Source organism: Drosophila novamexicana, unplaced genomic scaffold (genome assembly GCF_003285875.2).
Source record: "Drosophila novamexicana strain 15010-1031.04,08,12 unplaced genomic scaffold, DnovRS2.1 tig00000564-arrow-pilon, whole genome shotgun sequence".
Lineage (NCBI taxonomy): Eukaryota > Metazoa > Arthropoda > Insecta > Diptera > Drosophilidae > Drosophila > Drosophila novamexicana.
In genome coordinates this window covers 175,973-198,619 of record NW_020824810.1, presented here as the reverse complement: position 1 = coordinate 198,619, position 22,647 = coordinate 175,973, and the positions used below count along the sequence as shown (strand labels likewise).

General features: G+C 42.7%; 2 protein-coding genes across 2 annotated transcripts in view; both read left to right on the top strand.

Annotated features, from left to right (window-relative positions):
- The window catches only part of LOC115762197, a 65,577-nt gene that overhangs the window by 39,959 nt on the left and 2,971 nt on the right, over positions 1–22,647 (top strand). The window lies entirely within an intron of this gene.
- On the top strand, positions 15,800–18,655 carry LOC115762196 (box A-binding factor). Its single transcript, XM_030704320.1, has one exon. It carries the CDS (start codon positions 15,800–15,802, stop codon positions 18,347–18,349), a length of 2,550 nt encoding a protein of 849 aa, XP_030560180.1. The 3' UTR covers positions 18,350–18,655.

The following is a 22,647-nucleotide window of genomic DNA, read 5'->3' as shown; positions in this document are numbered from 1 at the left end:
AAATAACATCAAGAGTTGGCGGCATTTCCGGCCAAAAGGCTGTTCAGTTTTTTTGGCCAGGGAAGCTGCCTGGAAGAGGGCGTGGTTGTGTTTGTGCTGTCGCTGCCTATTGGCCCGCAGCACATTTTGCGTATAATTATGGCAGCATAAACAACAACAACAACAACACACAAACACACACACGCACAGCTCATCGGAGTTGGGGCCAATTGCAACAGCTGCTGCCATATTCATGATCAGCCTTCCCCTCGGTATGCTCTGCAGCCACCTTTTCGGCCTTGTCATGTCCGTGTTAATGGATTTTACTGTTTTTGCAGCTTTTGCTGTTGTTTTTTTTTTTCTTGTTTTGCTGCACAGTTGCATAATTGAAAATTAATTATTTACAAATTGTTAAATTGGCAGCCGCTTAATCAGACCGCCCGCCCAGCAGCGGGAGCTATCAATCAAAAGTCGCTTAACTAGCCGTCAAATTGGCTCTCAATTGCAAACTAACATTAGATATTGACAGGCAGAACTCCTAACTACAGTTAAAACTCTTTCTGAAGAACAATCCTAACTGGGCTTCTATTGCTTGTGCGCCATGACTTCAATATCTCGTAATTTTGTCAAAACTCAGTCCAATTTTCTAACATTATCAATCAAAAGTCGCTTAACTAGCCGTCAAATTGGCTCCCAATTGCAAACTAACATTAGATACTCCTAGCTACAGTTAAACCTCTTTAGCAAGAACAAATTAAATTTCTTTTCTGACACAACTTCAATCTCTCAAAACTTTGTCAAAGCTCAGCCAATTTTCCCAAAGCAAACAATTTATATGATCTCTAAATTATTTTCCCTTTGAAACATTCTTTTATATTTTTTGTACAAAATAAATTTGTATGCTCCTGCTGTAAAATAAATCTCTGCCCTTGTACTTTGTTTTTGATGTAAAGAATGTACTTTACTTTATTCTTTATTTGATTCTTGCTAGAAAAATTACATTACTCAAATTGATTCTGAGCATTTTTATGTTTGGATCAAATATCAATTGAAAATGAAAACAAGCCTCTCAACACATTAATTAAGGTTTCTTTTTGTTTTTATGATGCTCTTTAATGTGTTTTATTTATAAGTTTTCCTGCATTCAAATTATTTCCTTATTGCTTTAACTATTTATTAAATTTCAATTGGAATTTTCCTTGCCTTGGGCCTTTAATTCATTCTGTTTGGTAAACTTTTAGCATACCTTTCAATGCCTTTGTAATAGTTGGCGTCCCTTTGAGTCGTTTGGCAGATGATGATGATTCAATTTAGGCAAGCCCGACTGTATGCACATGCTTATTTACACAAGGAACTGTAGACCCGGCTGCCTTTTGCAATTGAATTCACTCGCATTTGATTTATATTGGAATTTATTCCCTTGGCTGTGTTACAAATTGATTGATTAATTCAATAAAGCGCTGATAGCTAGCGACTGCATAACTTGACCCGGCATGCCCCCCATGGGCGCCAATATTGGCCCTTTGGCTCAGCCTCACCTGCAAACAGGCAACAACTAAACAAATAGCCGGGCAATCAAAGCAAAAAAAAAAACACATAAAAATATACAGGAAAAAAAGAACACGAAATGAATATCCATTTCAGAGATTGGCCCTTTATGCAACCGAACTCTGCACTGAGCTGGCCTGAGCCGAGCTGACCTGAGCCAAGCTGAGAGCTGTGTGATTAGAGTAATGCACTAGCCATGATGTATTTGTGCGGCACTTGCAACACTTGCAGCAACTACTTACTGCTAAGTATGAACAGCAAAAGTCAATATAATAAACAAGGCGAGTCGAGTGGATCGAGCTGGCATCCAGCTGTCGTATAGCATGAAATGAACAAGGCCATAAAAATGAGTAAGACACCAGAAGTTTCATCGCATTCGCCGCACTTGAAATACCCTTAATAAACAAATAGATATGAAGATATATAGCTAGATGTTATAGAAGTAAGATATTGTTAAGATTTTGGGCCATGCTTTTGGATCAAGTGACATATTTGGAATAACAGAACGATTTGCCATATAAACTATATGATATAGTCATCCGATCTGCCTGCAACTAAATATAGCAGCTAGGCAAACGTTTCTTCTACTAACCAACAATTTATACTCTTCAGGAATATATATAGTATGCTTTATATGGTCCGCGTAATGTTTTCTTCAATGCGTTATATTTATCGTAACGTGTTTGTAGTACCCGCTACAAGGCCATAAAAACAATTGCCAACTGTCAATATGTCACAAACAAATACACACACACACACGCACACCCGTTCAGGAAGGATAACGGCATTGTTGTCCATATGCCCTGTCGCTCGACTACAGTCTTTAATTTGCTTTTGCCAACGGAATACAATGGCAATAACCATAACGTCGGCCACGCCCATTAGCCCGCCCACTCGATCTATCATGAATGAAAAATGCGAACGGAATTGATATTGATGCAAATGAAAAATATTTCAACTATTCGCGCGACGCAAGTAACTCGCAGCAGCGCGTATTTCTGTCACATGCACAATGAGCGTGCATGTGTGTGTGTGTGTGTGTGTGTGTGTGTGTGTGTGTGTGTGTGTGCGTGTGTGAATACGTGTGTGTGTGTCTGTTCTGGCAAAAGCTGTAACATGCTCGTGCTCCCAATGTTTATTTATTCATTACGAGTAATACGCGAATGCTTTACCCTAAAAGCCCCTCCGCACAGGACTCCATCGCAGCGCCTGCCACGCCCCAAACCCGCCGCCATCCCGCGCAGCTGTGTAATGTAATATTTTTGTACATTTTAGATGCATGTCATTTGGCCAGGTGCATTTTTAAAAAACGGACTTGAAAAACACGTTAGTGCAAAACGCTGCGTGCAGAAAATGTGAAAATATGATTAGGACTTGGAGCAGGTGATGCGACTTTCGACTAGACAGACTAAGCGTGACAAACAGACAAGGGAGGAGGGGGAGGGGGAGGGGGGTGACGTTCCTTTGTAATTATGTAAAGAGCATAAATAATTCTGCGCTTCGCTAATGAAAAGTCAGCCAAATGCTGCTCTATAAGAGCATTACTTTATCCCTCTCTCCCACTAAGCTGCGGCTAAGCGCCTTTTTGTTTACAGCAAGCGCGATTTTTAGTTATAGTGGAATTTTCTATCATAAAGCCAATTAATTGAGAGACTTTTCATATATCAAAGCTAAAATATTTTCGTTTTTTTGGGTAATAATTTAAATTGAAACCCATTGAAAATGGGTAAAAAGTGTATATTGTATTTGTGCAAAATCCAAATGTATGTAACAGGCAGAAGGTAGCATCTCCGACCCCATAAAGTATATATATTCTTGATCAGCATCAATAGCCGAGTCGATTTAGCCATGTCTGTCTATCCGTCTGTCCGTATGTATAAACGCAAGGATCTCAGAACCTTTTAGATGTAGGTGCTCCTAGTTCCTGCGCAGATCGAGTTTGTTTCCGATAATCGATAGCCTACTCCGTTTCCAAGTAATCGATAAAAATCGATATCGATATCCTGTTTTTTGGGCAATTTTGGTAAATAATAAGAGTTACACCAAACTTGACACATAGCTTCTAAAATAGAATATATATATGCATTTGATGTTGGAAGAAGAGGGTTCAGGGTATCCCCTAGTCGGGAGCTCCCGACTAGAACCTCTTACTTGTTTTTTTTTTTTTTGTAATCCCTACAAACATGTCTCTGTGTCCAAGCTTAAAGAACTCGAAGACTATTAAAAATGTGGTATGTGGATTCTTTCATGAATGAGTTAACAATTTATAAAAGCATATGTTTGCTCTTAAAATAAATAAATTGAATTTAAACAGAACTCTGAAGAAACATGATCTGACTGAATACCTTTTGTTTAAAGTTTAAGTTTCGCTGGCATGTTTATGAGAAATGTATCAAAGAACATGTTTTTTTTTTTTCTTTCTATAAAATACAATAATATAAATGGTAACATTCCTTTCATGTAGCTACTCGAAGCAAATTTGCCAAGAATTTCAACAAAGTTCTTTACGACTCGTTGGCAGCTACTAAATGCAACAAATATTTGGAAAAGTTCGCTTATATATATATTCATGAACAAAATACTCAACAGTTTCCCTCAATATGCAGTCAATATTTATGAGTACTCTGCACATACATATATCGTATAATGTATGTCTGTAAACTTGATGTGTGTCTCAATTAAGTTGAGCTGCCAGCTGTGCCTTTGCTCGACTGCGGCCAGTTTACAATTTGCAGGTTATTCATATGGGCGTATTTATGCGTACATATGTGCCCATGTTTGTGTGCTTGCACGTTTGTGGCACGGACATTCAAACAGTAAACATTTCAACAGGCTTTCATATCAGTTAAGAGCGTAGCAAAGAGTCCGGCCCGTAAATTACAAGCGAATGCCAATTAATCATAGGCACTGTGTGCCCAAGCGTGACAAGGCCACACACACACAGAGAGAGAGAGAGAGAGAGAGAGAGAGAGAGAGAGAGAGAGAGAGAGAGAGAGAGAGAGATAAAGAGAAAAGATGGCCACGCCCCACATTTCATAAAAAGGCAACCGAACTTAAGCCAGGCGCATTTGTTTTGCCATGCAGAAGGAATATTTTATATTCTCTTTTGATACCCTAGAAAATAGTTTAAAAAGGGTATGATTGGCTTGTGCTTACGCATATGACAGGCAATAGAAGTCAGTTTTAGGCATATAAAAGTTAATATTCGCTTGTGCTGCTTACTTAGGAGAGTTTGATCTATCCCCCGCCTCTCTTAACTCAGAGAACTCCGAAATTCTAGGTGCTATAGACAGCAAATTGAGTACATAGCCTATCATATACCCTATGTGCTTATTTATATTTTCTATCCCCATCTGCATAAAAGCAAAATTGATTAAGTATTTTATAAATTTAGTTGACACAAACGTTTCTTTTAAGCCAATATATTCTGATTGCAGGGTATCTCTTGTCGAAACTTCTATCCTTTGTCAGTTTTCTTTAGCCATGAAACGAAATTAATTTGCATTTGGTAAGGTAAAATGCGTTTATTAGAAATAATAAATGCATTTCCATAAATTTTCCACAGCTCTGCAGTTACCCTAAATTGCCTGGCCTGGCCAACAGGTGGCGCTAGCTGCTGCTCCTTCTCCACTTGTTCGCCTGCTTGTCTACTTTTAATGGGCAAAAACTGTGAATGTCAGGTGTACGGCAGGTCGTAACAGGTCCTTTGCAACGCAATACACGCACTCTTGTTCTCGCCCCATAAATTGAATATATGAACAGTCAGTTGGTGGCTTTCTATGTGGTCCTCTGACAGGTTCTGCTGCGCTGCTGCCCGCTTGGCCAAAAAGCGTGTGGTCCGCATAGAAATTCATGAATTTTAAAGCTGGCATCAATTGTGTGCGAACGTTGGGACTTTGGCCTCCATGTGTCCTGACCAGTGCGCTGCGGTCAGCTCCTGTCCGTATCCTGTTGTCCTGTTTCCATTATTATGCTATCAAACACACACTCACAAGAACACACACACACAGAGCCACTTGTGACACACATTCGCACAGATTGACAACTCTGCTAATTTTCTACTCAAATGAAATTTTCGCTCAAATTACATTTTCCAACTTGCCGCTCAGATTACATTTGTGTTGCCGTAGCTATATCTGCCTGGATGCTACCTCACATCACATTTGGTCGAAATTGTATTACGAATTCTAATTTATTTGTCGTTTAACTGTTGCCAATTTTAACGCATGAGACCTGGCCATTGAGACATGCGACATACAGCCAATATATACAGGACAAATAGTCATATATATACCTCAGACACTCGGATATTATTGATGGTTTACCAGTTGTTGTTGATCGATTTGTTGCCCAGTTGCCAGCCAAGAAATAACTGCATTAATACAATGCGTGTCGGTGTGCGTGTGTATGCTTCGCACAAGGTACTACTAGGAAAATCAATTGGGGAAAAACAGGAAAATGCATGCCACTTGCAATCATCTAGCACAGATTTCTTGCCTGCCACAGCTCTAATTGAATTTTGCTGCAACCTTGCTCTGTGTGTGTAATACAAAAATGTTTATCGATTTATTGTCAGAGAAACAACCATATTTTTTCAGTTTAGAAAAAATGCAATTGCTTTCAACTGATTGCACTAAGCAGGAAAGTACTTTACGGTATGAATGGAAAAGGAAGAATGAATCAAAAATTGAAGCCAGCATAAAAATGGAAAACTTGAATATAACATACCTACGGATATACCCCGGCCTTATCCGTGGCACGTTTAAAATAAATGAACAAAATGCTAAAGAAAAAGCTTTGATCTCTTCTATAAGGTAGACCCGAACCCAACCGGAGTACCTTCAAGAGGGATTACAATAGATCCTAACTGTCACAGTAAACATACTTTTAATTAATAAAGCATCAAATGTACCGGAACGTAAAGGTGTAACTTTGAGTCTGAAAATGCAACGAACCAAATCGCGGTTTAATTCAAACAAAGCCCAAAAAGCATTCAAAAAAAAAAAAAGAATAGCGGAAGGATAAAGGAAACACTTTGCGTACGTTTCCTTCGCCCAAACCAGTTTAATTAATGGCGAAAGCAAATATTTTCGCAGTTGTTCATTGTTTTTTTCCCCTCGCTGCAAATTGAATACAGCTTTGGCTTCCCTTTTGAATATGCAACGAACAGCGGAATATGCTTGAAATGTAATCAGCTTACCGAATGCCTAGAAATAGCCTAGAATTCACTGAATCGTATTAGTATGCAGTGGCACGGATTAACAATGTCAGCAGCAGCTCGCCGAATAAGCGCACATAAGAATATTACGTATACGCCGCGTTCTTCATTTTTTTTTTTTTTTGTATCTATGCGTATTTCTGTTTTTCTTTTTGTTTTTATGCGGCTGTCGTTGACAAACTGCAACTGGCGGGCATCAGGCAAAATTGCGCATCATTGCCATATATCCTGGCCGCGTGTTCAGGTGCTCTGACAATGGGCGTAAGCGGGCGTGGCTGCCGTGTAAAAGCAACAAAATGAACATGCGCGTATGATGGAGCGACTGGCAATGGCAGCGAAATGACGACACTTGAAATTGTTCTGCATAGCTCCTTCCTGCCCTCGGCTCCGGCAACGGCTCTGGCACTGACAGCGGCTCCTACTCCGGCTCCGGCTATGCCATGTGCCCGGCGTCGCAACAGGACACATTCGTCAAAACGCTGGCGACATTCATCACATCATTCACGTCAACATGAACGTCGGGTTCAGCGTCATTGTCTCTATCAGCGTTTAGAATGCGCTTACTTTAAGCACATAACTTAGCCCGATACCCTATGCTTAAACGTGTCAAAAGAGTTGTCTGACTTTGTCTCCTGTGGAATGTATTTAGGTGGAAATTATGGGCGCAATTTCATGTCAATAAATTGCTGCTAATGAGATTCTTGAAAGATGAGCACAAAGTTGTTAAATCAAACTTATGCCACGCCCTCTGTCACTTGGCCAACCTTCTCGAATCCAAAAACCTTTTATCACACACTTTTAAAGCTAGAGTCCAACTGTTTCTCAGACTAGCTAGATGTTCCCTCCCGCTAACTTTCACACTGAAAGGAAAGTGTATATCGTAGTTCGTCTAAGATGGTTTTTTCGCTCTAAAAATAAGATTAATTAGCTGTTGCTGTAACTGCTGTAACTGTAGCTGGCGGGGGGCAAGAGCTTTATCTAATGCTTTGGCGCATAACTGTGGCTAAAACTGAAGCGGAATCGCCAGCAGAAGCTAATGTCGAGCCGCAGTGCAAAAAGCAAAAACACCTGAGATTTCCGTTTCCGCTGGGATTGAAATGCATGTTCTTGTTACCGTTACGCTTTGTTCCATTTTGCTGCCCCTCTCGATATCCCCCTCTCCTTTTCTCTTGCTCGCCCTCTCTCACTCTTTATTATTTTCTGGCTGTTGTGCTCCCTGTCATGTCGTGGATTCTGTGCTGCTGCGTTTCCTGTTGCCTTGCCAATATCCGCTAACCGTTTATATTTACCTTTACCTTTACCGTTACTGTTACCTTTACCATTGCCTTTACCGTTAGCTGTACCGTTAGCTGTATTGTTGGCCCTACCTTTGGCCTGTTGTCGCTCTTGTTTCTTCAGCTCGTGCGCCAGCCCCTAATTTATTTATGTTGTCAAATTACACGACATAAATGAATCAATGGCTCCTGCGGCAATTGCCCAATACAGTGGCAGGTCATGTGCCACAGTCCTGCCAAGGACACACCTGTATAAATATACGTGTGTGTGTGTGTTTTTTTGTGTGCGGCTGCCATTTTCAATTTGTGCTGCAGATGCGGCTGACTTATTATGAAAAATTGTGCACTGATTAATACAGGCAGCGGGGCGTGGCAACAGCAGCAGCAGGAGCTACTTATTGTAGACACACACACACAACCCACACACACGCATACACAGCCTCAAGTACGTGCTGATTGCACTTGGCCTCGCTGATTGCAGCGCTCGCCTTGTTGGATGGACATCATTTAAGCCAGCATTGAGCACAAATTACCAAATACTTGAGCGCATAAATCAATTAATTCTGAATGTCAGTTGACATTGGAAACATAAACACACACACACACACACACACGCATGCACACCACAGCGACAACAATAACAACACACTTCTCACAAATCTTGATCAAATCTAGCTGCCGCACAGCAAGGCTCTTCTGCCCCCTCCAATCACCAGAACTAGAGCCAAAAATAAACACAACCAATATACATACACTTATGTGTATGTGGCAAGTTTCACGCCCTGCGACCACATACAGCTGGGACCCAAGCCCAGGCTCAACCCCAACCCCACGACCTACGAACCGCCGCAGTCGATACTCAAGGCTTTTATCTATGCGGCTGGGGTCCTTCTTGTTGTCGTTTTCGGTAGTGCGACGTCATTTAATGAAGCGTTCGCTTTGTTATTTACTTGGGCTTTCAATATGTGGGTTTCTTCTTTTTTTTTGCCATTTTTATTAATGGTTCCCGTGCGTTTTCAATACTGCGGCTAAGGCCCCCTGCAACGCACGTAGCGCAAATGAATAAAAAATATGTCTCCTTAAACACAATAGGCGCTCAATGGCATGTACATATATTTAAAATGAGTCTTAGGCTTTTGAAATTTATACTATTACGATGCCGCATTCAGTTAAAGAAGTATTCCGCCATGTGGAACTTTAACTTTTTTGTACAAGGTCTTAAATTAAATATAAATTGGTTGTCGTCTTAGGCGTGCCTCTTAATTTCCGCTCAGTGCTGTGCAATGTTGTCTAGAGTTGTTAATCAGTGTTGTAAAGTTATCCAATAGTTGACAAGTGCTTTTTATAGCTTGAATTTTCAATTTTACTTTAATTTAAAGTCTTCTCTCATTTAAAGTCGCCTCTCCTCTCAAAAAGCCTCTATTTGCCTCATTTAATCTATTTATGTTTTGCCTTTTGCAACACACGCAATTCCATTGTTGCTGTTAACACTTAAAGGGCAGCTGTTAAACTTAACGAACACTGTACGTTTCTGAGAGACTCTTTGAAATCTATATAGATATTGGAAAATTGGGCAGCTATTGCCCATATTTCAGAGCCTCCACCTATTTTATTAGTATATAGAATAAATCTCGTATGCGCAAATTTATTTGCTCGTAATGTTATCACATCTAATTGAAAGCGGTATTAAACAACAATTTGGCATAATCCATTCCAATTTATGTACATGCTTTATAAATAACACGAAAAAAGTTGGCCGGAAGTGCGCAAAGAAAACGAAGACCGAAGACAGCAAGAGAAATAATTACGCAAACACACACACAGGCAAAGAAACACACACACACACACACACAGGCACACATATGTATGTACAGAAGCTATAAAAAAGAATACAGTCGATATATGCGAAGTAAAATTGAAGGGGAGCAGGGGCCCAGCTGATAAAGCAGCTGTTGACGCAAGGCGCAGTTTTAAGCTGTCATTGTTATACCCTGTAGCCATAAAAAGGCTAGCAAAATACGGCTAAAATAACTCAACGAAAATTGGGATGAAATGCAGAGCAAGGCTGTCAGTAACATCTTCTAGCAGCGTAAATATGCATTTGTTCGTCTATATTTTCGTCTCAATTGCAGGGCATCTGCTAGTCGAATACATTCGAAACGTGTCCACTTGTCTGTTTGCACAATATGTAACTGTTAAAATGAAAGTTTATGCCATGCCTTTCATTACCCATTTGTTCTTGTGTGACCACTGGCCGGGCGATAAGTGAAATAAAATGAGCTTTCGGCTCAAGTTGGCCCCGAACCCGAACCCGACCCCCGACCCAAAAACTGCCCCCCTGACCCCATTACCCATTCGAGGCCAGTAAGCAGCTTGCGGTCTTGTAAATTCATTTAGCAAACTGGCTAAGAATGCTTGCGACCATTTTTGTGCGCCAAAGTTTTGAGATTTAGTTCAACGGCTCTCTAAGTTGGCCAGCTTGACAATTCATCAAAATGCCGGCGGGCGGGAGGCGTGGCCCAGAGGGTTAAACGCGCACTGGGCCATGGGTTTTACGAATGCTTTTGTGCGAGTACTACAAAAATCGTATAAAACTTTTTGCCAGTCGGATACAGAGTGTGTCTCTGTGGTGTGTGTGTGTGCGCGCATTACTGTGTGTGTATAAATTGTTGTCAAACTGTAGCCAAAACATTTGAAGACGCTGAAAATTCTGTTGTGCAAAAGTTTTGTCCAGTTATTTAATTGAATTTAGCACCCAAAGGCGTTGAGGCCTTTCCCCCCTCTTAACCTCTCTCCCACTCTCTCCCACTCTCTCCCTCTCTCTCATGCTCTATCTCACTCTCTATATTGTATTTATTTTGTTATTTGCCCGCTTAGATTTGTCCTTGCCCCGCCACGCCCACCGCATTTATGTTGTTGATAAAATGATGTGGCCCGCCGCTTTTTGGGCAGCGGGAAGGTCGGGAGGAGGGTTGGCTGCAGTTGCGCTTGCAGCCGTATTTTGCGGAAAGTTTCTATGACTGTTTATTAAAGAGCTAAGCGCACTTAATAAGCTTATGGGCGGGGCGGAACGTGCTGCATGTCGGCCATGGCCCCAGTGTTGAGCAGTGCCCCGTTACAAGGAGTGTTGAGCAGAAAATGTATGCCATTCACACAATTCACAAAACAATTTAAATTAAATAGAAACTCACAAATGCCTTAGACTGGCTTTGACTTGCCTCGGCAGCCCTCTCTCTCCCTCTCTCTCTCTCCCTCTTTCCCTCTCCCTCTCCTGACAGCAGTGCAGCTGGTAGAGCAGCAGCTGCTGGAATGTGTTTTAAAATAATATTGCATAATAGCCGACTGAACAGCCATAAGAAGCCATGGCAGTGGCTGCACTGTGTGCAAAATGTATAAATTTTTAGTTCACAAAAATAATCTATTATATATTAACATTCTTTATATGCTTTTTCACCTAAATTTGGGCTCCTGCAGTACATTAAAGAATGCCTAAAAATGCAATTAATTTATCTCATTCCCAAACAGCTTCAATTAACTTAACAGCTTTTGATTTTGCTTACATTTCTGCTATATAACATAACAGTTTTTACATATTTACAAATGTAAAGTATTCAAAGTGCAATGTTAGCAGAAATGTTAAGATTAAAGTATTGCTAGAAAGCTGTACGTGTATAACAGAAATATGCTATTCTATGGACAATTCAGTAACTTTTTGGCCACAAAAAGTCTACATTTGGCCCACAGTACCAAAGCCAGAAGCAATGCAAGAAATAGCTGAGCATGCTTAAGTTTGTTTTGTATGCGTACGTGTATGTATGTGCGTGTGTGTATTATTGTGTGTGCTTGTGTGTTTGCGTGCAAACATTTTAATTGCTCAAACATAAGTCGAACAAATTGAGTGTCCCAGGCTCGGTGACGAGCACTTTGCTTTGCCAATGGCTGCCGCTGCTGACAAGAATGCATTTTACTTCATAATTCGTTCGGCACTTAATCGGATTGCGGCCGTGTGCAAATCAAATACAATAAACAGTAAAGTCCTTTGCCAGGCGGCCGCAGATCGTCATTAATATGCGTAAAACGCAACGGAAACCGCGCCGGATTTAATAATATTAAAACATCGGCAACGACGACGACGACGACGACGACGACGACGACGTCTGCCGCAACCTTCGCTTACCACTTAACATAATGATGACTGTGGTGCGGGGGCGTGGCGAGGCGAGTTCTGGTGGCTTGCGGTGTCGTTTGCCGTGGTGTGATCTGGTTTTGGGTCGCCATTAAACGCAATTAATTGCTCACACTTAACACAGACGAAACAGTCAGACCGGAAGCTCAAAAACTGCCGTCAACCGTCACCAGTTCCCAGTCAGCAGTCAGTCATTATACAACACTGGCAGCTCGTGCTGATGCCCCCTGCCCGTGCGGGTCTGTTAATTACGCACGTATGGCTATTTAAATTGGCTTTTCTGTCGGTTCGAAATGTTAGTTTTATGTTAATTAACCATTGTTTATGCCAATTATGGCATCTGTGCTGAGGCAGAAGCTTCTGCCATGCTGCCAATCCTCTCGTGTGGCACGAGTCAGCATTTGTCCGGATTGCGGCTGGAGAGGAGAGTGGATACAACAAGGCCTGGGCATACGATGATAACAATTTGCAGCTGTTGTCTGCTAGATAACTTTAATTATGTCTCATCTTTATGAGCACATCTACACCTCAAATGGAAAGCAATAAGCTGTATGGGTCAGGAAGAACGGAAACCAGCTAAATGCATGGACAATACTTTACTCTTTGGCATACCTGACGTGGCTTAATTATAATATAGTATACGCATACAGTAGTCACTCGCAAAAGAGAACGCTTTCCTTTGAGTTCGATTCCTTGGCTAAGTGTAAATATTTTGTGGCTCAAGCGATTGTCAAGTGAGCATGACAGCTTTTAGCTATGCTTTATACCCGAAATAATCATAAATGAAGCTGTGCTCAATAAATGAGTTTGGGTTGCGGGCTCGAATCCCATGCTAACATTAAGTCACAATTGCCAAACAGCCTCTGCATATATTTTATGGCATGTCCCACTTTAGTTCGCAGCAAATTAATAATGCTCTCTGTTAAGAAATTGCTGCTGCTATCAGAATCATAGTTTAATATTTGTATGAATATTTTTGGCCACGTCTACAATGGCTCAAGCATATCAAAAACAAATCCGATTTGTTTGGCTCCTGCTCCTGTAATATATATACACACATATTACACTTAATTCGTCTCAGATTTTGATATGCGACGGAATTTGACAAGTGCTCCTGAAACGGAATTCTCGAATATGTGCGCGCGCGCTAGGCTGGGGCTAGCTGGGGGGCTTTCGTTGTCTGCTCAAAGACAAAAGGACATGGGTATCCAAGGATCTGTGTCGCACACACGCGCTCACACCTCGCTTTTTCTGTGCCATTGTTGCCAGCGCCAGACGCTGTCATATACACATGTGATTACTTATTGTGCTGCGAGTGTGTGCGTGTGTGCGTTTCAGTGTTGGAAAATGTGTGCACATAATGTGCTCTCTTTTGGTTTATGTATTTATATACACATTTCATTTCACTTAAGCTCTTTTAAACATATTTAAAGTACGTGATGTTTAATGTCTTCAGAGCATTTGCCCCACTCACACACACGCACACAGGCCGCCTAGGGTGTGTGTGTGTGTGGATTTCATTCTTTACCTTTTGCATAAGCAAATTTTAATATGTTTAACTCGTTTCGAGCGGGCATGAACAACTTTCCAGTCGCAGAGCGTTAATTTTTGAACAGCAGCCGCACCCTTCGATCTGTGTCTTGTGTGTGCCTGTGTGTGTGTGTGTGTGTGTGTGGCCTAGGCACATAAATGTCAACTGTCGCACTCATCCATCAATGAGCTTTGAAAAATTAACACTGTGAGCGACAGTGGCAAAGGACATCCATCCAGGATGAGAGCAACCAGCGACTGCGGCCTGTCGCTTTAAATTATGCAAAACGTTACAATTCCCTGGCTCAAAAAGGTGTGGCCAAAATGATGAATTGTGTTGCCAAAGAGTTGCCCTGTCCGACCCCGACCCCGCCCGCAACCGTTATGTGTGCCATGGCGGGCTATATTGGCCCCTGGTCAAACAACGTGACGAGTTTTACAGTGTCCGATCCACCTGTCCAAATAGATTCAATTCGATTAACTCGCATTGCACATCGGCATCCCAAAATGGCTACGTGACCAACGGCTGGGCGGGGCATTCAAGGATTGTAATTCAAATGTATTCACAGCGCGGAAACACGTCGAACGTACTTTAAATAGATAAGTCTATGCTGGAGCTGGCATTTACGTAGGGCTTAAGGAATGAAAATGTTGCCTTTAGCTTCATTTAAAATTGTGAATTTTGTTTTGGTGGAGTTGGGAATCAATAGGTATATTAAAGTCTAAATTCCGAGTTTTATGTTTCCGGCTTTTATGAGCCACGAGTTCCCTTCATACAGATGGTGGCTAACTCTTCTATTTATTCTATATAAGTTCTTAAGTCGCATTGAGTATTTTACAACACTATAAAGAATACCATTATTAAGTGTTCTGAACGAAAAGCAAGTTTAAGAATGCGAGTAATAGGAGTCTTATTTAAATGCCTTTTTTTAAACCTGAACATATTTATGCATATAACAAAAATTTATTTGTATAAATCTTTGTAACTGCAGCTCTCAGCTCTGACTCAATTTGCAACAGAATATATTTTCCAGTGCGTATTTATGAGCATTTGTTGCATTTTTTTTTTTTGCTTTTTTTTTCGCCATTTGCAATTCACTTTGATTTGTATTCCAAAAAGTAAACATCAACATGATTTCAAACCAGCAAAATGCAACCAACAACACAACCAAAGCAAACCCCACTGTCACATAAACACCCACCTCCACCCACACCCCCCCGCCCCCCCTTGCCCGACTCCAGCTTGCTAATACATTTTTATTTTTATGTATTTCTCTTGTCTATTTCTAGTTGTGCTTTTGTATTTGCCCATTTTAATGAGTGTAGCTAAAAACAACAACAAAATAAACCAAATACAAAGCATTTTTTACATCAACAACAACAATCATCAATACACGAATGTGACAATAAAAACAAAGCAAAAGCAAATTTAAAAAAGAAAGCAAGTCAAATTTTAGTTGCACCACAACAACAACAACAACAACAACAACAAGCACAGTGATAAAGCAAAAACGCAGGGAGAGAACAACAAACAACAACAACAACAACAACAAGACACGATATCCGATCAACTTAGTTGCCTTTAAAGCTGCATATATCCTGAATATCCTGCACATTTCAACATCTCGGTGTCTAGCGTGTGTCCTTGTGTGTCCTTGTGTGTGTGCTTGTCCAGTGTCAAGTGTCCCGTGTCCTTAGACCCACCGCCTACACACACTTTCCCGCTTACTCTTGCTAGCTCTCTCTCCATCTCTGTCTCTCTCTCTCTCTGTGTCTCTCTCTCTCTGTGTCTTTGTTTATCTCACTCTCCAGCCCTGTTTTTTGGGTGTCTAGCACTAAGCACTAGCGCACCACCAGCACCACCAGCAAGGGGCCGACAGCCAACAACAAGAACAAGAACTAGAACAACAATAAGAACAACAACAACAAGAACAAGTACAATTAGCACCACCGACCAGGTCAGTGTCTGTGTGATTACCCCTCTCCTGCTCGCCACACCATCCACATACCAGCACCACAATTGCACATTACTACCATAGATACCCACGGCAGTATTACTACCGCATGGAGCGCGGCACCAGCGGTGGTCAGCAGCAACAGTCGCAGTCGCACCATCCGCACCACCATCAGCAGCAGCAGCAGCAGCAGCACCACCACCACCAACAGCAGCAGCATCAGTCGCGGCACCAGCATGTGGTATCTGTGCATAGCTACGATCCGTATATGATTGCCGGCGATGCGGATGAGGAGCATACCTCGGGCACATCCTCCTTTGATAATCCGGCAACAAAAAAGAAACCGCCCAAGCTGAAGCCCATCCATCGTTCACTATCGATGGCCATTGATAATTATGCACCGATAGCGACCGAATTGGATTTAGATTTAGATGATGGCTTTATTGTGCATGAGCAGCCGCTGATCCACCGCTCGGCGTCGCCGCTGCCCGTGCGCTCGTCTGCACCGCCGCCGCAGACCCTAGCACTCCCAGCACAACAACAACAACAACATACTATTCCCCAACATATACCCGGTGGCGGCAGCGGTTCCGTGTCGCCGGCACTATCTGCACGCCAGCACCACCACCTACAACAACAACAACAACAACAGCACCACCAACAACAACAACACCAGCAACACCAGCTGCATATGCACACATTCCAGCAACTGGCCGCACAGGCAGCTGCTGCACGACACCACCAGCTGCCACATACGCATGCACCGCATCAGCACCGCCAGCACACGCACCCGAGCTCGAGCAGCTCACCCACCTTGCACGCGGTCAGCCCAGTGCAACAGCAACAACAGCAACAGCAACAACATCACCAACGACAACAGCAACAACAACATCAGCCGGATATCTATTTGGTCAGCAGCAGCAGCAGCCTGGGCGACAATGTGGGCGGTCTTGGCATGGGCCTGGGCCTGGGTCGCTCACAGCTGGGCGGCAGCGGCAGCACATCACCGATACAGTTCATCGATGTCGATGATATGCTGCCGCGTGCTGCCGCACAGCAGCAGCAGCACCACCCGCATCCGCATCCGCATCCGCACGCGCAGCAGCAGCAGCTGAAAAAGAACCTGTTCCGGCGCTCAGACACAATTGACGTTCATCCGTCTACCAATTTTCAGATGAAGAAAACGCATTCCTTCCACGCCCAACAGGATCCCGCCGCCATGGAGCAAATCCAGCTGGCCGTCGCCGCCGGCTCAGCCACCTCCAGCCGACGCACCAGCTCGGTACGTGCCAATTTCCTGATGCCCGGCCCGCCGGCCGGCAAGGAGATCTCCCGTTCGCCCTCGCCCAGCCGCCGGGGCTGTCGTTCGCATCGCTCCTTCAACGATCCCGGCCGACGACCCAGCAGCAAACCCGAGTCCGTGGTGGAGTCCCAAATCCGGCATCCCTCGTTGAACGATGATCTGCTGGAGCCGCTCGACGGCCGTTCGCTTTTTCCGCCAACGAATCTGTCGCTGGAGAACGAGCTGTTTGTGGAATCGCGTTCGCGCAGCAATAGCCATACAAAAATGGAGGAGCTGGGCGTGGCTGAGCTGGCGGCCGCTGCTGTGGCCGTGCAGCGCATGCGCAAGAGCTCCGGTTCGTTTGATGAGACGGCGCCTGTCCTGGCCGCCGGCCACAGCGCCACCCATCCGCCCGCCGCCTCCGCTTCGAACAGCATTAAGCAAAAGCGCGAGCCACATCCCCACTCGCGCCAGCAGAGCACCCACAGCCTGGAGCTGGACGGACGACCGTCCACCAGCAGCGCCGCCGCCCACACTATGCAGTTGCACAGCGCGGCGGCCGCCGCGAGCGCCGCGTATCATTTCAAGCGTGGCGCCCAGCACGGACGCTCACTGTACCTGTCGCCCAGCAATCTGGAGGAGCTGACCGTGCATCGGCCTGGCCTGCTGGCGGCAGCCGCCGCCTTTCAGGGCACCAATGCCAGCGCCAGCGTTAAGCAGGCCAAGGCACTGCACAGCGCCAGCGTACGGCTGCGCAGCTATCGCGAGGCGCTCAGCGCCACCAAGAAGTCCAAGAGCTTTATAGCCGAGGCCAGCGGCGCGACCTCGGCCGGCGATGATTTTGAGCTTGGCTCGTCCTCACCCCACCGAAGGAACAGTCGCCCGCTGTCGACGGCGGTGCCCAGCGTGGCGGCAGGCACGGCCGCTGTCGTCAATGTGGACGAGATCAAGCGCAGTCCACGTCCAATTACTGCTGCCGCCGTCGCGGCCGCGTTCATCGAGGAGAAGCGGCCGTCGTTCGAGCGCAAATCGTCGCTCACCTACGAGCACGAGCTGACCGATGCCGCCTTTGCCGCTCAGGTGCTGCGTCCCTTCCATCATAAACTGGCCGCCGGACGTAAGGCGTCCCTAAGCGGTGGCTCGCACAAGCTTAAAAAGAAATCGCTGAGCGACGACACCGACGAGGACGAGGAGGCGGACCGCAAACGCAAACGCATCGTTTGCATTGTCCTGGCCACGGTGCTGTTGTGCCTCGTGTGCGCCAGCGTCTTCGTGCTCATCGTGACGCTCACCTCCGGCCAGAGTCAGTCCGGCAAGAAGTCGCACACCTTCAGCAGGGACACGCCCGTCCACTACACGGGCATGCGACCATCATGAACTCCAACAACAACAGCAATCGATTGCCGCATTCGGCACAGTGCTGCACTTTTGGCTATTTCGTTGGCTTTCACTTCCGTTTCCGCTGCGCTAACATGCACTTCAACTTCTACTTCTTCTGCTTCTTCTTCTTCTTCACCACTCCTGTGTCCCGCATTCTGTGTGTGCGTGCGTGTAATTGTGAGCCGCTTCGATTGTTCTCTCCAGTGCCACAATAGTCAACCAGCTGCCAGCAGCTGGCTAATTGAGGATGAGCCGCAGCAGCGGAAACAACAACCACAACAACAACAACAATTGGCCGCAATTCGTGAGAATTACAATTGAAAAAAGAACGCATCTAATCGCGCGCCTGTAAGTAGGCAATGCCTTTTTATCACAACTATTTCCGTTTTTCCATTTAAGTTGTCGCCCTTTTTTATTTTGTTAACGTTATCGATTATCATAAAGAACTGCTCTCGCAGTAAAAACCCGTTCGGATTTTTTTCAAAACAGTGCAAACTATAAAATAAAACACGTTTACCAACACTACAGAAAGCAGAAAGCACGTTAAATGCAATGAGTTGCTCACGGTCGTGTCACGCATGAAAACCCGACACGCGTTCAGCCCTAGTCTTCTATTGTCCTAGTCAAAACATAACCAAAAACTTAACCAAAAAATAAATAAATAGCTACTTTTGAAGTGGAAACCAGTTCGGATTTGTCCAACACAGTGCAAACTATAAAATACAACAAGTTTACCAACACTACACAAAAGCAGAAAGCACATTCAAGTTAATTTAAAACGAAAAATTACTCAATTAATCAAAATATCAATGAATTTGCGATGAGTTGCTCCCGTTCGTGTCACGCATGAAAACACGACATTCGTTCAGCTCTAGTCTCTTTATCAAAATATAACCAAAAAAACAAATAAATAAATAAATAATATTAAAAAAACAACAGGTCAATTTATCAATTGTTTCTCTGGCACAAAATATTTTCGACTTTTTGCCAAGCCAATAACAAATGTCAATAATAATTTTCACTCAATTTGTTTTTTTTTTTTGGGGGGGGGTTTTTTGTTACTTAACCATACAAAAATTCTTGCTCATGGCATGATTTTAAAATAAGGCAAAGTTTTTGACCAAATATGTAAGCCATATATATGTTATGTGGTCAACGTGAACTTTGCTGGCAGCAATGTGTGATAAAAAGTAACTTTTGTGTGAAATTCAGTTAAATTGATTGCAGATTTTGTAAAAAATGTTTGCCAAACAAAACTGCAAGTCACTTATAAATATTTGAAAATGTTTTCTTTTTAATATTTAGCGTTAGCAAAATCATGATTTAAGCTTACCTTGTGGTAGAAGCTGAAGAAATTTTACCGAGCGAATGAAATGTTCAAAAATGATGTCGAAAATTTGAAGCAAAAATGCGTTGAAATCCGATTTCGATATCCGAAAGATACGAAAGAATGACAATCGATAATCGATATCTAGAAGAGTTGAAAAATCGTACATCAATTAAAAGTCGGTAAAAAATAACCGATATATTGAAATTTTTAGTCTTTTCAGAAAATTTCTATTCGAAATTTCTTTGCACAAATGATGTTGGACATAGTATCCCATTTAATATATATAAATCCTATTAGATCATTTAATTCAACTACAGTTCATGCACTCTCTAAAATTGCGAACAAATCCGAATGCAATTGGTTTCCATTCTTCGATGCCATTTGATTTTGGTATTACATATGCAAACACATGCAGGATAGTTATCAGACAGATTGGGTGGGTGAAAGAAGGGTGGGTGGGGGGTGGGTGGGTCAGTTGGCCATATGCCCCATAAAGCCATACAAATACCGTTACGTATTCCCCAATGAGCAGCTGCCAGATGCTGACTTACGAAAATTGAGCTGGCAAAAGCTCAGCAAATCTCGAGCATTACATAACCGACTCAATGACTAAGCGACTGCCTGACTAACTGACTTGCAAACACCAACAGCAGCACACACACACGCACACACACAACACACACATGCGTTGGCCATAAAAAATGATGCTTACCTCGACTTTAATGACTGTGGCTGTGACTGCAGCAGCAACAAGCAGCAGCAGCCCAAAGCCAAAGCCAAACCAAACTAATCAGCACTGTCTGTGTGTCTGTGTGTGAGAGAGAGTGTGTGTGTGCGTGTGTGTGTGTTGTTTAGCCAAGCACAGACAATGACAATGGGCTGTGAGCACTCACTGACTGACTGACTGACTGACTGACTGAGGGACAGTTGGGCCTGCGTCTGCAAGGACCTTTTTGTTATCATGCTCACTTTTTATACTTTCACTTAATAGTTGTGTGTGTTGTTTATGTGTGTGTGTGCGTGTGTGCATCGTTACGGGCAACGTGGCAACGGCTGTGGCATCCTTTTTATATGTGCGCCCACAGACATGCACGCTTATTTACACACACGCACACACAACAACATCACACACACACACACACACACACACACACACACGCGTAATTTTGCGTTTACGACATGAAACTAGGTTACTTTTTCATGTGCGTGTGAGTGAGTGTTGCAGCAACAACAAAAACAATAAGAAGGAGCAACAATTGTTTACTGTTGGCAACGTGCCTCGTCCTGGTGACATTGCCCGCTCGGCTGGCTTCACGTCCTTGTCACAGTGTCCTGTCCTGTGAACGCCGCGCGGCGTGAGCAAATGCCCACGCGACCGCACGCCAAACAGCAAAAACCAGCAGCAACAACAATAACAATCTCCTTTAGACACGCCCACAAAACGCATCAACAGCAAATTGACAGGCACATAGAATGCGTCTGATGGAAATGTCAAAGATATGTCTTTACTCTCATTTTTATACCCAAATAATAGGCATCAAATAATGAAAATGTCATCAGAGATAGCTGCAGAAATAATAAAGAAAAGAAAGCACAACTATATGTGTGAATACCCTTACTGGACTCCAGTTGTTATGCTTATCAAGAATATATACTATATTAAATGATAAGTGAGGTTATGTTCCATAATTTGAGGTTAGGTCAGAATAGTTGAGGTGAGGCTAACTTAGTTGAGGTTTGATTAGATAAATTGAGGTTAGGTTAGCTTAGTTAGATATGTTGTGGTTATGTTGGATTATTTGGGGTTTGATTAACTTAATTGAGGTTATGTTAAATTAGTTGAGGTTAGGTTGGAATAGTTGAGGTTAGGTTGGAATAATTGAGGTTTGATTGAAATTTTTGAGGTTAGATTGAATTAATTGAGGTTAGGTTAAGTTGAGGTTAGGATGGGTGGTTCGATCTCTCACCACGCACATCTCCGTGATAAATAAATAAAAAACGACAAACAAAACACTAATTAATAAAATGAATTATTAACAATTAAACTATCATTCAAATAAAAAAAAAGCATTAACACAGTTTAAAATTGTTAAAACGTTTGTTTGGGTGTCATTTACACGTATTAAAATAATTGTAATTATAATTATAATTATGCGTATCAGTGCTTTAACGCACATTCAACTGAAATATAAGCCGAGCCGACTTTTCATTTAATACCGTTAAATGTCAAAGTCAGTGAACGCAAAAGTTCAACTCATCAGCGCGGGGAAAAGCGTGCGGAAAATGCATGATGGAAATTTAAACAAGCATAAATAATCGAAAAACGAAATTAATATCGAACATGATAAGCAACAACAAAAAATTATTAATAACATTTTTTGAAATGTGATTTCAAGTGCAGAGAAAATTCCATTAATCGAGCTAAAAGCCGATTTAAAATGGGTCCCAATTATTAATTTAATATGAAACGAAAATCTGCTTAAAGTAGAGTCTGAGAAAAATATGTGTAATTAATGCCAAATACAGTGGACGCTCGCTAAATCGAACGCCTCTATTTAAGAGTAATTCGGATTTTTTTTTTTAGGATTTTTTCTAGCCCCACTTTATAAGAAATTTTATATAATATTTATGTACAAATATTTGAATTGTTACAATTTAATTTCTTGTGCGAGTAAGTACTGTAGTTTTCTGATTTCACCATAATTTGCTAATTCTCTTATCAAGTTACTTTGCTAATTGATTTTTTATTAGTTTTTTACTATATAAAATATATTTGCTATTCGCCATGCTCCTAAGTTCCTCAAGGTACGACACTCAGCGTAATTAGTTTTTCTTTTATGAGGTTTATATTCATTTTGTGAAAACCTGATTTTGATAGCCTTTGCCTAAGCCTTTCAAAAAGTCAGCGCCCATATTTGAGGGAGCGAAACCTTAAAATTGCATCAATAATTTCAATTAAAGAGCA